Genomic DNA, 15576 nt, shown 5'->3' on the forward strand with positions numbered 1-15576 from the left:
GATCACCACACCTCAGCGAGGGGCAAGGTTGAGAAGCTGGGCCTTCATGAATAACCTCAGTATTAACCTTAAGTCCTTTAAAACTAGCATAAGATTTATTTTTCTGCTTTATCTTGGCTTGCATGCTTCTGGAGACCAAGGGGGCTCTAGATTTAGCAGTTCCACCCTTTTTCTTTGTGGGGACATGTCTAGACTGTGCCTGTAGAATTTTGCCTTTGAATGCCTCCTACTGCTTCAATGTAGCTTTTCGTTCTAATGGCTATATCCAGTCCACTCTCGCCAGCTCATCTCTAACTTTGTAAAATTTATCTGCCCTAATTTAAAGCTTTTATTCCTACTCCAGCTTTGTCCTTTTCCATAATGATACTACATCTATCTATCGTATGGCCGCTGTCTCCAAAATGGTCCCCCACTGCTACTTCACCCACTTGCCCAACTTAATTTCCTAAGACTAAATCTAGAATTGCACTCCGTCTCGTTGGGCTTGTTACATGCTGGCTAAAAATGTTCTCTTGAATGCAGTTCAGGAACTTTGCGCCCTCTGTGCACTTCGCAATGTTCGTATCCTAATTGATACTAGAGTGGTTGAAGTCCCCGACGATTACTGCTCTATTAACTGTCTATATATTTGCTCTTTAACTCCCTTCCACTATTTGGGAGTTCTAAAGAACAGTCTGAGCAGTGTGGCTGCCCCTTTTTTATTTCTGAGCTCAACCTGTAAGGCCTCATTTGATGCTTTATTTAATATATAAATTTTACACATTGCAACAAGAAAGTATATCACTAACCTGGGGGCATAAATGAAAGGTAAGGGGGAGGAGATTTTGAAGAAAAATGTTTTCACGCAGAGGGTGGTGGGAATCTGGAACTCACTGCCGGTAAATGTGGTGGAGGCAGGAACCAAAGCAACATTTAAGAAACATTCAGAAGGGGGTGGCCAGTGGTTAGCACTGCTACCTCAGCGCTGAGGAGCCGGGTTCGATCTCGGCCCTGGGTCACTGTCCATGTGAAGTTTTCTCCCCTGTGTCTGCATGGGCTTTATCCCCACAACCCAAATATGCGCAAGGTAGGTGGATTGGCCACACTAAATTTGCCCCTTAATTGGGGGGGAAAAAAAGAATTGGGCACTTTGAAGTTTGAGAAAAAAGGAGACATTTACATGAGCACTTTAAGCACCATAGCGACAAGGCTAAAGACCAAGTGCGGGAAAATGGGATTAGAATAGATCGATGCTTGATGACTGGCATGGACACAATGGGCCGAACGGCCTCTTGCTCTGCTGTAATACTCTGACTCTATCCGTGCTGGGATATCTTTCCATCATGGGCACCGAGTCCCGTAACAGTTGTGCGCAACATAATGCTTGCATTTTACATTGTTACTGCTAAAGGGTAATGGTTCCTTTATACAGACCAGCATTCTTCTGACTTTCCAGATTGAAAATCAGTGGAGAGTACGATGATCACTGGATTGAAATCAATCAAACACACTTCACACTTTTTTGTGCATGGCTTTGCCGCATCTTTGAAAGGACAATGTGGTCCAATTCAGAACTACTGAGTATTATTTTGAAGACTGCATATATTTTGACCTGTTAAGTTCTGGTAATAATTAAAAAGCTTTTATTGTGACTTGTTTCTCTCAGGTGGAGGAGATCCTTCTTGATCAGTCTTTTCTTTTGCATTCCTGTGATGATCATGATGATTTACATGATAGTTGCAGACCATGCATTCCACAAGAGTCATCAGAATGGCTCAACTACAATTGAGTTTGAAAAGCACCATGCCTCCATGTTTCTGGAGCGACAGCTCCTTCCTGGGTTATCTATTATGAATATGCTATCCTTCATACTCTGTGTTCCAGTTCAGGTATGTATTGCCATCTAATATGGGTGCATTGTTCCTAATTTTTAATCTGTATCTGGATATTTAAACATATAAAGTGGTCGTAAACTTGAAATGCTGTGAAATTGTGTTTCTACCATTAACGGTGAGCCAATTAGCGGGGAGACATTGGCATAGTGTTATTGTCACTGGATGAGTAATCTAGAGACCCAGATGAACGTTCTGGGGACCGAGGTTCAAATCCTGCCACTGCAAATGGTGAAATTTGAATTCAATAATAATCTGGAATTAAAAGTCTAATGATGACTATGAAACCATTGTCGATCGTTGGAAAAAGACCCATCTGGTTCACTAATTTACTTTAGGGAAGGAAATCTGCCATCCTTACCTGGTCTGGCCTATATGTGACTCCAGACCCACAGCAATGTGGTTGAGTCTTAACTGCCCCCTCAAGGGCAATTGGGGATGGGCAATAAATGCTGCATAACACTTGCCACTGAGCCATCAAGAAGCATTACAAAAGATTTTTTTTTAAACTGTAAAATCATTGCAAGATTAGAGGATTGTTTCCTTTCAACATTCCTATTTTAAAAGTGATCTGCTTGTGCAACTGCAGCTGTGCATTTTCACCCACGATCGACAAATATTGGACGAGGCAGTAGGGATTCCTTAAGCCAACCGTGAGTTTGAGTTTGGGTTGGACTGTTGTGGTGTCTGTTATAACTAATGTTAACATTCTTTCCTCTGAGTCAGTAGGTTGTGGTTTCAAGTTCTATTCCAGGAAGTGTTGCACTGAAAAAAAAGGAAGTTTATGACAGATACCGAGGCCTCAATGCTACAGAAAACACAGAGAAATATGTCAAGTGTAGGGGTGAAACGAAAAAGGAAATTAGGAAAGCTAAGTGAGGACATGAATATATTAGCAAGTAAAATCAAGGAAGAGCCTAGATTTTTTTTTTTTATTGCATAAAGAGCAAAAGGATAGCAAAACAAAGAGAAGGGCCTATTGGAGTCCGTTCGAGTTACCTGTGTGTGGAGGGCAAGAACATTAGTTTGGTTCTTAATGAATACTTCACAAAAGAGAGGGATGATGCAGACATTTAAATTGGGGGGAGGAGTGTGAAATATTGGATGAATATAGCATGGGGGTATTAAAAGGGTTTACTGTCTTTGGAAGTGGATAAAGCCCAAGGCCTGGATGAAATGTATCTTGGGCTATTAAAGGAAAAGAAGAGAAGAAACAACTGAGGCTCTGACCATCATTCTTCAATCCTTTTTGGCCAAAGGCTTAGTGCTGACTTTGTACTATTAAAAAGAAGGAAAGGGGTAGACCAGATAATTATAGACCAGTCAGCCTCACCTTGGTGATGGGAAAACTATTAGAAAAACTTCTGAGCGACATGATAAACCTTCACTTAGAAAGACACCGATAGGGCAGCACGGTGGCGCAGTGGGTAGTGCTGCTGCCTCACGGCGCCGAGGTCCCTGGTTTGATCCTGACTCTGGGTCACTGTCCGTGTGGAGTTTGCACATTCTCCCAGTGTTTGCGTGGGTTTCGCCCCCACAACCCAAAAGATGTGCATAGGTTAATTGACCACGCTAAAAATTGTCCCTTAATTGGAAAAAATGAATTGGATAATCTAAATGTTTTTAAAAAGAAAGACACCGATTAATCAAAAGCAGCACAAATCTATTCAGGTAAGATCATGCCTGCCTGGCATTGACTTTTTTTGAGGAGATAATGAGGAAAGTCAATTTGTGTGTTGATTATAGTGCATATGGATTTTGGTAAGGCTTTTGATAAGGTGCCAGATGGCAGTCTGGACATGAAAGTAAAAGTCTATAGGATCCAAGGCAAAGTGGCATGTTGGAACACAAAAGAGGCAGAAAGCCGAGGATAATGGTCATTGGGTGTTTTTGTGCTTTGGAAGTCAGGTTCTTCAGGGCTCATTTGTGTGACTGCAGGAAGATATCAATGGTGTAGTCAATAAAACAGAATACTGACAAATGGAGTTAAATCCAGAGAAATTAGGTAATTTATTTAGGGAAGGTGAACAAGGCAAGGGAATAGACAATTCGTGATAAGATACTGAGAAGCGGAGAGGAACAGAGGGATCTTGGTCCACAGATCCCGAGAGGCTGGCCAGTTGATGAGGTGGTCAAGAAAGCATATGGAATGCTTACCTTTTATGAACTGAAGCATGAAATATAAGAGCTAGGAGATTAGGTTGGACCTGTATAAAATACTGTCAGTCTGCAGCTGGAGTAATGTGTGTAGTTCTGATCCCACACTATAGGAAACATGTGATTGTACTAGAGAGGGTACAGAGAAGATTTATGAGGATTATGCCTGGACATCCAGCTATAAGGAAAGATTGTATAGGCTAACTTTGGCATCTTTGAATCGGAGGAGGCTGAGGTTGGAGTGTATAAAATTATGAGGGGTTTAGATAAAGCCCCGATTCCCCTTCGTTTTGGGCTCCATAACCAAGGGACACACAGGTTTAGGGGAAGAGATAGGAGGTTTAGATGGAATTTGACAGGAATTTAGGTTGAAAGAAGGTTGATAGAGGCAGAAACTATCATAACATTTATGAAGTACTTGGATATGCATTTGAAGTACTGTAACTCAACAAGGCTTCACACCAAGGGTTGTAAAGTGGGATTAGCTTGAATGGCTTCTTGTTGACCAGAACAGACACGATAGATTGAATGGCCTCCTTGCATGTTGCAAATTCCCATGACTCCCATGACTCTTCTTTGGAGGTCCCATCTTTTAGATGTGATATTAAACCAAGGCCTTGTCTGTCTTCCACAAAGAACATAAGGTACTATGATACTATTTTGAAAAAGAGCAGACGTATACTCCTTGGTGTCCTGGCCAATGATTATCCTCAATCAACATTACAGAAACATATTATCTGGCCATTATCTCATTGCTGTTTGTGGGACCCTGCTATGCATAAATTGGCAACTGCATTTTTCTAAATTGCATTCTAGAACAGTTCCTAAGGATTGGAAGGGAGCAAACATAACCGTGGAAAAGAAGGATAGGAGAAAAAGGGAAAGTTAAAGGCCAGTTAGCCTAATATTAGTAGTAGGCAAAATCCTGGAACCTAAATAGGGTTAAGATGACAAGGCATTTAGAAAATCTTAATATGTTTAAGCAGGGTCAACAGATTTATGAAAGGGATATCGTGTTTGATAAATCTGATGTTTTTTGGGGGGATGTAACTTGTATGATGGAAATTGGAGAATCAGTGGATGTCTATTGGAATTTTCATAAAACATTCGATAAGGGTCACACAATAGATTATTGCAAAAAATTAGGACCCATGGCATGAATTGTGACTTGGTTAATGGACAGAAACTCAAGAGTAGGAATGAAAGGGATACTTTAGGGTTGGCAAACTGTCACTAGCATAGAATCATAGGATTCAGTTCTTGGACCTCCACTATTTGGTTTTGTATCTATGACGGAACTGAGTGTAACATATCCCAGTTTTCTGCTGATGCGTAGCTAGGTGGAACAGTAAGCTATGAGGAGAATACAAAGAAGCTACAGAGAGTAATAGACAGGTTAGCTGAGTGGGCACGAACATGGCAGATGGAATACAGTGTGGTGAAGTATGAAGTTGTCCACTTCAGTAGGAAAACTAAAACAGCAGAATATATTTTGAATGTAAGACTGGGCAATGGTGGCAGTCAGAGGAACTTGGGTGTCTTTGTACATCTATCACAGAAAGTTAATGTGCAGGTATAACGAGCAATTTGGCCGGCAAATAGTGTGTTAGCTTTTGTTACAAAAGGATTGAGTATGAGTCATGGAGCCTTACTTCACTTATATAGGGCTTTGATGAGGCGACACCTGGATCACTGTGTCAATGTTGGTCACCTTAGCTATGGAAGGACATACTTGCCTTGGAGGAAATGCAACTAAGGTTAGACCTATTCCTCGGTTGATGGGATTGCCCTATGAGGAGAGATCAAATAGACTAGGCTTGTATTCTCTCCAGTTTTGAAGAATGAGAGACTTGGACAGGTAGTTTTTCCTAGCTGGGGAATCTCCAACTTGGGGTGACTGTCTCAGAATAAGGGTCAGTCATTTAGGACGAAGGTGAGAAATTTCTTCACTCAAGGGGTTGTGTGTCGTTGAATTTTCTACCATAAGGGCCATGGATGCTCAGTCATTGGCTAGATTTCTGGGTACTAAGGGGTAGAGTAGGGTATGGTGGAGTTGAGGTAGAAGATAAGCCATGATCTTGTTGAATGGCAGAGCAGGCTCAACGAGCCAAATTACCTACTGCTCCTATTTCTTATGCTCTTATTACAGCAGTGTCTACATTTCAAAAACCCTTAATTGACTAACGCACTTTTGGATGTTGTAAAAGGCACTGTATCAATGCAACGTTTCTTTGTCCTTTGTTCCTAAATGGGAAGAGGCAAAGCTCGGTGATTGCTGAGAATTTTAAATATTTTATTGCTGTGCAGCCTCAAATCTTCTGGATATAGGTTTTTAAACTAGTGCTTTTTTCAGTTTGTAGGTGGATGGTATTTCTACATTCAAGCATACAAGGCACTCAAACACAAAACTGCCAACATGGATGTTCTGATAGTTCTAGCTACAACTGTTGCTTTCTTGTATTCCTGTGTCATTCTGGCCATTGCCATGATGGAAAAGGCCAAAGTGAACCCTATAACGTTCTTCGATACACCTCCGATGTTGTTTGTCTTCATTGGCTTAGGACGGTGGCTTGAGCACATAGCTAAGGTGAGAAAAGAAAATCCTAACTTTAGTAGCATTGTGATTTAATTTATTTTTCTGTTACGTGCCCATCTTCTTCCTTTCCTTTCTCTCCTGAAGGTAGCTTGTGCATATATATATATATATATATACAATATAGCTCAATGCCAGGATCTCATCCAATTGACCAATATTGCAAAGTGAACTTTGGCCAAGACTATAGACAAGTTCTTTGAATGGATGATGTTGTGGCTTGGCCTGAAGCGGTCTTCACCCAAAACTCACATGCACACCTTAAGTCGGCTTAATAACTTGGGTTAGCAGAGCCTGATCAATGTTTATTTTTTCTTCTGGATACTGAGACAAATTGCAGTGCCATGCTAAGTTCAGTATGGGACGAAAAGTGGGACTTTTTGGTCTGTGCTGTTCACCAATTCCTTTGGCCATCAAGGACGTTAGTGGCTTCACAGTCAGTAGAACCTTGGTTCACCTGCTTCCCAACAAGTGGCTCAGGTTGATCTGCAAATGATCATGGGCAGGTTTATGGAAATCATTTGGCTGTGCTTGGCAGCATAAAGTTGAAAGAGCAGCAGCAATACCACTCATCTCCCATCGGATCCCAGGATCATCCAGCAGCAGCCGCCGACCGAGGAAGCGAGGGAAACGCAGCGGTCTGCAGGTTAGACTGAAGCAACACGGTTTCAAGACCCCTCTCCTCAGCATACTCCTGGCAAACGTCCAAGCGATCAAAAACAAGCTGGATGAACTTAACGCCAGACTTACCTCTCAGAGGGAATTAAGAGACTGCTGTGTGCTCTGTTTCACAGAGACATGGCTCACCCCTGCCTCACCGGACTGTGCCATACAACCTGAAGGCTTCTCAATTCACCGGGCGGACCGCACGGCATCATCAGGCAAAGCGAAGGGTGGAGGGGTTTGCCTCCTCATCAATTTCCTCCAGGTGCTTGGATGTGGCGACTCTGGCGACCTACTGCTCCCAGACCTGGAATACCTGACCGTGAAGTGCCGCCCATATTATCTTCCACCTGAGTTCACTTCAGCCATTATCACAGCGGTCTACATCCCACCCCAGGCAGTAGTGAGGAAGGCGCTGGACGAACTATACACAATAATAAACAACTACAAAACAGAACACCCTGAGGCCTTGTTCATCGTGGCCGGAGACTTCAACAAGGCCAACCTCAAGAGTGTACTGCCAAAATTCCACCAGCACATCTCCTGTCCCACCAGGGACGACAACACTCTTGACCACTGCTACTCAAAAATCAAGGGCGCAGACCGTTCCAACCCCCGACCGCACTTTGGGAAATCAGACCATAAGACTGTGCTCCTTCTCCCGGCATACAAGCAGAAACTCAAGCGGGAGAATCCAACTCAGAAGGTTGTGCAGTGCTGGTCCGAGGAGACAGAAGAGCTCTTACGTGACTGCTTAGAGACAGTGGACTGGTCCATATTTAAGAACTCAGCGACCAACTTAAATGAGTATGCCACCACCGTCACAGACTTAATCAGCAAATGTGTGGACGACTGCGTGCCAAAGAAGGCAGTACGTGCATTCCCCAACCGGAAACCATGGCTCAATCGCGAGATTGACTCCCGACTGAAGGACAGATCTGAGGCTTTCAAGGCAGACGACCCTGACCTATACAAGAAATCCAGGTACGACCTCCGCAAAGCCATCTGGAATTCCAAGAGAGAATATCAAACCAAGCTAGAGTCACAGACAGACTCTCGGCGGTTGTGGCAAGGACTAAACAACATAACGGGCTATAAAGCGAAGCCGAACAGTATCTCTGGCTGCAGCGCACTTCTCCCCGATGAACTCAATGCATTCTATGCTCTGTTCGAGCAGGTAACCAACAATCCGCTGGCGAGTGCCCCAGCAGCCCATAATTCACCCATACCCACCATCACTGCTTCTGAAGTCAGATTGGCCTTCCTGAAAGTGAACCCTCGGAAGGCGACGGGCCCAGATGGGATCCCTGGTCGTGCACTCAGAGCCTGCGCGGACCAGCTGGCAGAGGTATTCACGGACATCTTTAACCTGTCCCTACTCCACTCCGAGGTCCCCACCTGCTTCAAGAAGACCACCATCATACCGGTACCAAAGAAGAATCAGGCAACGTGCCTCAATGACTACCGACCAGTGGCCCTGACTTCAGTCGTAATGAAGTGCTTCGAGAGGTTGATCATGAAGCGCATCACCTCCATACTCCCAGAATGCCTTGACCCACTACAATTCGCATACCGCTGCAACCGGTCCACATCGGACACCATTTCCCTGGCCCTACACTCATCGCTAGAGTATCTCAAAAACAAGGACTCCTACATTAGACTCTTATTTATTGACTACAGCTCTGCCTTCAACACCATAATCCCAGCCAAGCTCCTATCAAAGCTCCAAAACTAGGACTTGGCTCCCCACTCTGCAACTGGATCCTCGATTTTCTGACCAACAGACCACAATCAGTAAGAATGAACAACACCTCCTCCACAATAGTCCTCAACACCGGGACCCCGCAAGGCTGCGTACTTAGCCCCCTACTCTATTCCCTGTACACACACGACTGCGTGGCAAAACTTGGTTCCAACTCCATCTACAAGTTTGCTGACGATACGGCCATAGTGGGCCGGATCTCGAATAACGATGAGTCCGAATACAGGAGGGAGATAGAGAACCTAGTGGAGTGGTGTAGCGACAACAATCTCTCTCTCAATGCCAGCAAAACTAAAGAGCTGGTAATTGACTTCCGGAAGCAAAGTACTGTACACACCCCTGTCAGCATCAACGGGGCCGAGGTGGAGATGGTTAGCAGCTTCAAATTCCTAGGGGTGCACATCTCCAAAAATCTGTCCTGGTCCACCCATGTCGACGCTACCACCAAGAAAGCACAACAGCGCCTATACTTCCTCAGGAAACTAAGGAAATTCGGCATGTCCACATTGACTCTTACCAACTTTTACAGATGCACCATAGAAAGCATCCTATCAGGCTGCATCACAGCTTGGTATGGCAACTGCTCGGCCCAGGACCGCAAGAAACTTCAGAGAGTCGTGAACACCGCCCAGTCCATCACACGAACCTGCCTCCCATCCATTGACTCCATCTGCACCTCCCGCTGCCTGGGGAAAGTGGGCAGCATAATCAAAGACCCCTCCCACCCAGCTTACTCACTCTTCCAACTTCTTCCATTGGGCAGGAGATACAGAAATCTGAGAAAACGCACAAACAGACTCAAAAACAGTTTCTTCCCCACTGTCACCAGACTCCTAAATGACCCTCTTATGGACTGACCTCATTAACACTACACCCTGTATGCTTCATCCGATGCCAGTGCTTATGTAGTTACATTGTATATGTTGTGTTGCCCTATTATGTATTTTCTTTTATTCCCTTTTCTTCTCATGTACTTAATGATCTGTTGAGCTGCTCGCAGAAAAATACTTTTCACTGTACCTCGGTACACGTGACAATAAACAAATCCAATCCAATCCAATCCAACTCTGTCATCTCATAAAATTATTTTGTTTTTAATGTATGTTTCCTACTCGCTGTTGAAATCTAGCAAACTAGCCAATGAAAGTAAGTGCACTGAATTTAAATATGAATTCTGGTACAAATTTGAGCCTTAGTTAGGTAACATGTACACATTTAGTAAATGTCTCCTGGAATTTGCACATGGATTCTGTGGCGGGGGATTAGAAGTGGTGCACACAGCTGTTTAAGTCAGAGCTTTGGCTGAAGTCTGAAAATTCAGGGTCTTTATAATGCAAATAAAGAATGCTAATACCGCCTTAATGGAAGTCCAGGGAGTAAATTCTCTTCTATTTTGATCTTTTGAATACATGTGCTGTAAAAGCAAAAATGAGCAATGTATTTGACAATAATTGCAGGCTTCAGGACTTCCACTTGTGGCTATGCTGAGCTAAGTCACACGTTCGGCAGCTCCCGCCAGAAACGGACTTTTGGGCTCTTTTTAGGGGCCCCAGCGGCATTTGTTCGACGGTTCCCAGGTTGGGAAGGTGACAGTACGATTACCCCGGCACTGTATGGATTGGACCAGAGTGGAGCGGTGAAAAAAGTAATTCTGGTGCAGCAAAGAGTGTGAGGGAGGAAAGCCAAGATGGTGGCGGGTGGAGACCAGGCAGCGTGGTCGCAAGAGCAGCAGGAGTTTCTCAAGCGCGGCTTCACGGAATTGAAAGCAGAGCTGCTGGGGCCGATGAAGGCTTCATTCGACAAGCTGGTCGAGACACAGAAGGCCCAAGGGTCGGCGATCCGGGAGGTGGGGCAGAAGGCCTCGGAGAATGAGAACGAGATATTGGGCCTGGCGGTGAAGGTGGAGGCGCACGAGCCGCTGCATAAGAAATGGCAGGAGAAGTTTGAGGACATGACAAATCGGTCGAGGAGGAAGAACCTGCGGATTCTGGGTCTCCCGGAGCGAGTGGAGGGGTCGGATGCTGGAGCATATGTGGTCACGATGCCGAACACGTTGATGGGCGCGGGTGCCTTCCCGAGGCCCCTGGAGCTGGATGGGGCCCACCGAGTCCTGGCGAGGAGGCCCAAGTCTAACGAGCCGCCGCGGGCGGTAATGGTGCGGTTCCACCGCTTGGACAGGGACAGGAGCGGAGCAGCAGGTGGGAAAATGCAGAGGTCCGTATATACCAGGACTGGAGCACGGAGGTGGCCAAGAAGAGGGCAGGGTACAATCGGGCTAAGGCGGTTCTGCATCGGAAGGGGGTGAAATTCGGGATGCTGCAGCCGGCGCGACTGTGGGTCACGTTTAAGGACCGGCACCATTACATTGAGACGCCGGAGGAGGCGCGTAACTTTATTCAGGCCGAAAAGTTGGACACGGACTGAGGGTCGGTTGTGAGGGGAGGTCGCTGGGGGCTACTGTGGTTACTGTGCTTTGGGGGATGTTCTGTTCTGTATTGTTTCCTTGGGTGCTGGGTGGGGTAGGGTGAAATGGTTCGAAGTGGGGGTTTTGTGAGTGTGTGGACGTAGGTAGTTGGAAGGACGGGGCCCCATTGGGGGGAGGGGAGATGGGAGGCACGAGGTGGGGGAGATGGGATTAGGCCGCAAAAGGGAGCTGCGCCAGAGAGGGTGGGGCCGATTTGATAGAATGTGCGGGCTTTTTCCTGCGCTAGGGAAAGAAGGGGGCGGGGCCGGGGGGAAGGGCGGTGTTGGAGAGGAGCGCCCGCTGATGGACAGGAGGAGGGGGGGGGGGGGAGACTATCACTCTGGGGGGGGTCGATGGAGGGGCGGGGGGTGGGGGGGGGGAGGGTCAGTGCTGACTTATGGGAGTGCTATGGGGGGGAGCAACGCAGCTAGTGGGGACCTAGCTGGGGGGTGAACTGGGTTGCTGCTGCATTGGCCAAAGGGGAGCTGGAGCTCGGCGAGAGAGTCGGGGTGGGGGTCTGCCGCTGGGGGGAATGGAGACTGCGGGAGGCACGGGCATGTGGCTGGCCTGGAAAAGTGGATGGCTAATCGGCGGGGTGGGGGGGGGGGGGGGGGTGTTGCAGCAAACCCGCTGATCCGACTGATAACTTGGAATGTGACAGGCCTGAATGGGCCGGTCAAGAGGGCCCGTGTGTTCGTGCACCTGAAGGGACTGAAGGTCGATGTGGTTATGCTCCAGGAGGCTTATTTCAGGGTGGCAGATCAGGTTAGGCTGAGAAAGTGGTGGGTAGGGCAGGTTTTCCACACTGGGTTGGAAGCAAAGAATTGTGGGGTGCCGATTTTGGTGGAGAAGCGGGTGTCGTTTGAGGCGCTGAACATCGTGGCAGACAATGGAGGTAGGTATGTGATGGGGAGTGGTAAGCTGCAGGGGGTGCGGGTGGTATTAGTGAATGTATATGCCCCGAATTGGGACGATGCCGAATTTATGCGGCGCATGTTGGGCCGGATTCCGGACCTGGAGGCAGGGAGCTTGATAAAGGGGGTGGGGAGGGGACTTCAACACGGTACTGGATCCAGCATTGGACCGCTCCAGGTCCAGGACGGGTAAGAGGCCGGCGGCGGCCAAGGTGCTGAGTGGGTCTATGGACCAGATGGGAGGAGTGGACCCATGGAGGTTTGTCCGGCCGGGGGTCAGGGAATTTTGTTTTTTTTCCCACGTCCATAAAGCCTACACCCAGATAGACTTCTTCGTTATGAGCAGGGCACTAATCCCGAGGGTGGAGGACACGGAGCATTCGGCCATAGCCATCTCAGACCATGCCCCGCATTGGGTGGAGCTGTGGGGGGCCCAACCCCCGACGATGTCCAGGGCACTGATCTCGCTGATCTTGAAGCGGGACAAGGACCCATTACAGTGTGGGTCATATAGGCCAATATCCCTCCTCAACGTGGACGCGAAGCTGTCAGCGAAGGTGTTGGCTAGCAGAATTGAGGATTGTGTCCCGGGAGTGACTCACGAGGACCAGACGGGTTTTGTTAAGGGAAGGCAGCTGAATACCAATGTGTGGAGGCCGCTCAACGTAATTATGATGCCTGCAGTGGAGGGTGAAGCGGAGATAGTGCCGGCGATGGACGCGGAGAAGGCCTTCGATAGGGTGGAGTGGAGGTTTGGGTTCAGGGAGGGGTTCATCAGTTGGGTTAGGCTACTTTACGAAGCCCCAGTGGCGAGTGTGGGCACGAATCTGAGGAGGTCGGAATACCTTCGGCTGTACCGGGGGATGAGGCAGGTGTGCCCCATATCCCCCTTGCTATTTGCATTGGCAATTGAGCCTTTGGCTATGGCTCGAAGGTAGTCCAGTCCTGGAACTGGAGGGGGCTGGTCCGGGGGTGGGAGGAACACCAGGTATCGTTGTATGCCGATGACCTGTTACTGTATGTGGCAGACCCAGTGGGGGGGGATGCCGGAGGTGATGCGGATCCTCAGGGAGTTTGGGGACTTGTCCGGGTAGAAGCTCAACGTGGGAAAGAGTGAGCTCTTCGTGGTACACCCAGGGGACCAGGGAAGGGGGATAGACGAGCTTCCACTGAAGAGGGCGGAAAGGAGTTTTCGGTACCTAGGGATCCAGGTGGCCAGGAGCTGGGGGGCCCTACACAAGCTCAACTTGACGAGGCTGGTGGAGCAGATGGAGGAGGAGTTTAAAAGGTGGGATATGCTGCCACACTCCCTGGTGGGTAGGGTACAGTTGGTGAAGATGACGGTGCTCCCGCGGCTTGGGGAGGAGATGGACGAGGATGCGTGGGCGGACGCCCTGGGTAGGGTTAATTCATCATCCTCTTGCGCCAGGCTTAGCCTGATAAAATTTAAGGTTCTTCACAGAGCGCATATGACAGGAGCAAGGCTGAGCAAATTCTTTGGGGTGGAAGGCAGGTGTGGGAGGTGCTCGGGGAGCCCAGCAAATCACACCCACATGCCCGGCGCTGGATGGGTTCTGGAGGGATATTGCGAGGACGGTGTCTAAGGTGGTGAACACCCGGGTTAAGCCGAGCGGGGGGTTAGCACTATTTGGGGTATCGGACGAGCCGGGAGTGCTGGAGGCGAAAGAGGCCGGTATCTGGCCTTTGTGTCCCTGGTAGCCCATAGAACATAGAAAATACAGCACAGAACAGGCCCTTCGGCCCACGATGTTGTGCTGACCCTTTGTCCTAGATTAATCATAGATTATCATTGTATTTACAGTGCAGAAGGAGGCCATTCGGCCCTTTGAGTCTGCACCGGCTCTTGGAAAGAGCACCCTACCCAAACTCAACACCTCCACCCAACACCAAGGGCAATTTTGGACACGAAGGGCAATTTATCATTGGCCAATTCACCTAACCTGCACATCTTTGGACTGTGGGAGGAAACCGGACCACCCGGAGGAAACCCACGCAGACACGGGGAGGACGTGCAGACTCCGCACAGACAGTGACCCAAGCTGGAATCGAACCTGGGACCCTGGAGCTGTGAAGCAATTGTGCTATCCACAATGCTACCGTGCTGCCCTTAAGAACAAATAAATCTACACTATATCATTTTACCGTAATCCATGTACCTATCCAATAGCTGCTTGAAGGTCCCTAATGTTTCCGACTCAACTACTTCCACAGGCAGTGCCTTCCATGCCCCCACTACTCTCTGGGTAAAGAACCTACCTCTGATATCCCTCCTATATCTTCCACCTTTCACCTTAAATTTATGTCCCCTTGTAATGGTTTGTTCCACCCGGGGAAAAAGTCTCTGACTGTCTACTCTATCTATTCCCCTGATCATCTTATAAACCTCGATCAAGTCGCCCCTCATCCTTCTCCGTTCTAATGAGAAAAGGCCTAGCACCCTCAACCTTTCCTCGTAAGACCTACTCTCCATTCCAGGCAACATCCTGGTAAATCTTCTTTGCACCTTTTCCAAAGCTTCCACATCCTTCCTAAAATGAGGCGACCAGAACTGTACACAGTACTCCAAATGTGGCCTTACCAAAGTTTTGTACAGCTGCATCATCACCTCACGGCTCTTAAATTCAATCCCTCTGTTAATGAATGCGAGCACACCATTGGCCTTCTTCACAGCTCTATCCACTTGAGTGGCAACTTTCAAAGATGTATGAACATAGACCCCAAGATCTCTCTGCTCCTCCACATTGCCAAGACCTCTACCGTTAACCCTGTATTCCGCATTCATATTTGTCCTTCCAAAATGGACAACCTCACACTTTTCAGGGTTAAACCCCATCTGCCACTTCTCAGCCCAGCTCTGCATCCTATCTGTGTCTCTTTGCAGCCGACAACAGCCCTCCTTACTATCCACAACTCCACCAATCTTCGTATCGTCTGCAAATTTACTGACCCACCCTTCAACTCCCTCATCCAAGTCATTAATGAAAATCACAAACAGCAGAGGACCCAGAACTGATCCCTGCGGTACGCCACTGGTAACTGGGATCCAGGCTGAATATTTGCCATCCACCACCACTCTCTGACTTATATCGGTTAGCCAGTTCGTTATCCAACTACCAAATTTCCCACTATCC

General features: G+C 47.7%; 1 protein-coding gene across 3 annotated transcripts in view; it reads left to right on the forward strand.

The window, feature by feature from the left end:
* Nucleotides 1–15576, forward strand: part of LOC140421187 (copper-transporting ATPase 1-like) — a 155345-nt gene that overhangs the window by 62233 nt on the left and 77536 nt on the right. For all 3 annotated transcript variants that reach the window (XM_072505690.1, XM_072505691.1, XM_072505692.1), the window contains 2 exons: nt 1646–1868; nt 6382–6615. In XM_072505690.1, coding sequence (XP_072361791.1) covers nt 1646–1868; nt 6382–6615 — 457 coding nt within the window. The remainder of the gene's footprint in view (nt 1–1645; nt 1869–6381; nt 6616–15576) is intronic.

This window comes from Scyliorhinus torazame, chromosome 5 (genome assembly GCF_047496885.1).
Source record: "Scyliorhinus torazame isolate Kashiwa2021f chromosome 5, sScyTor2.1, whole genome shotgun sequence".
Lineage (NCBI taxonomy): Eukaryota > Metazoa > Chordata > Chondrichthyes > Carcharhiniformes > Scyliorhinidae > Scyliorhinus > Scyliorhinus torazame.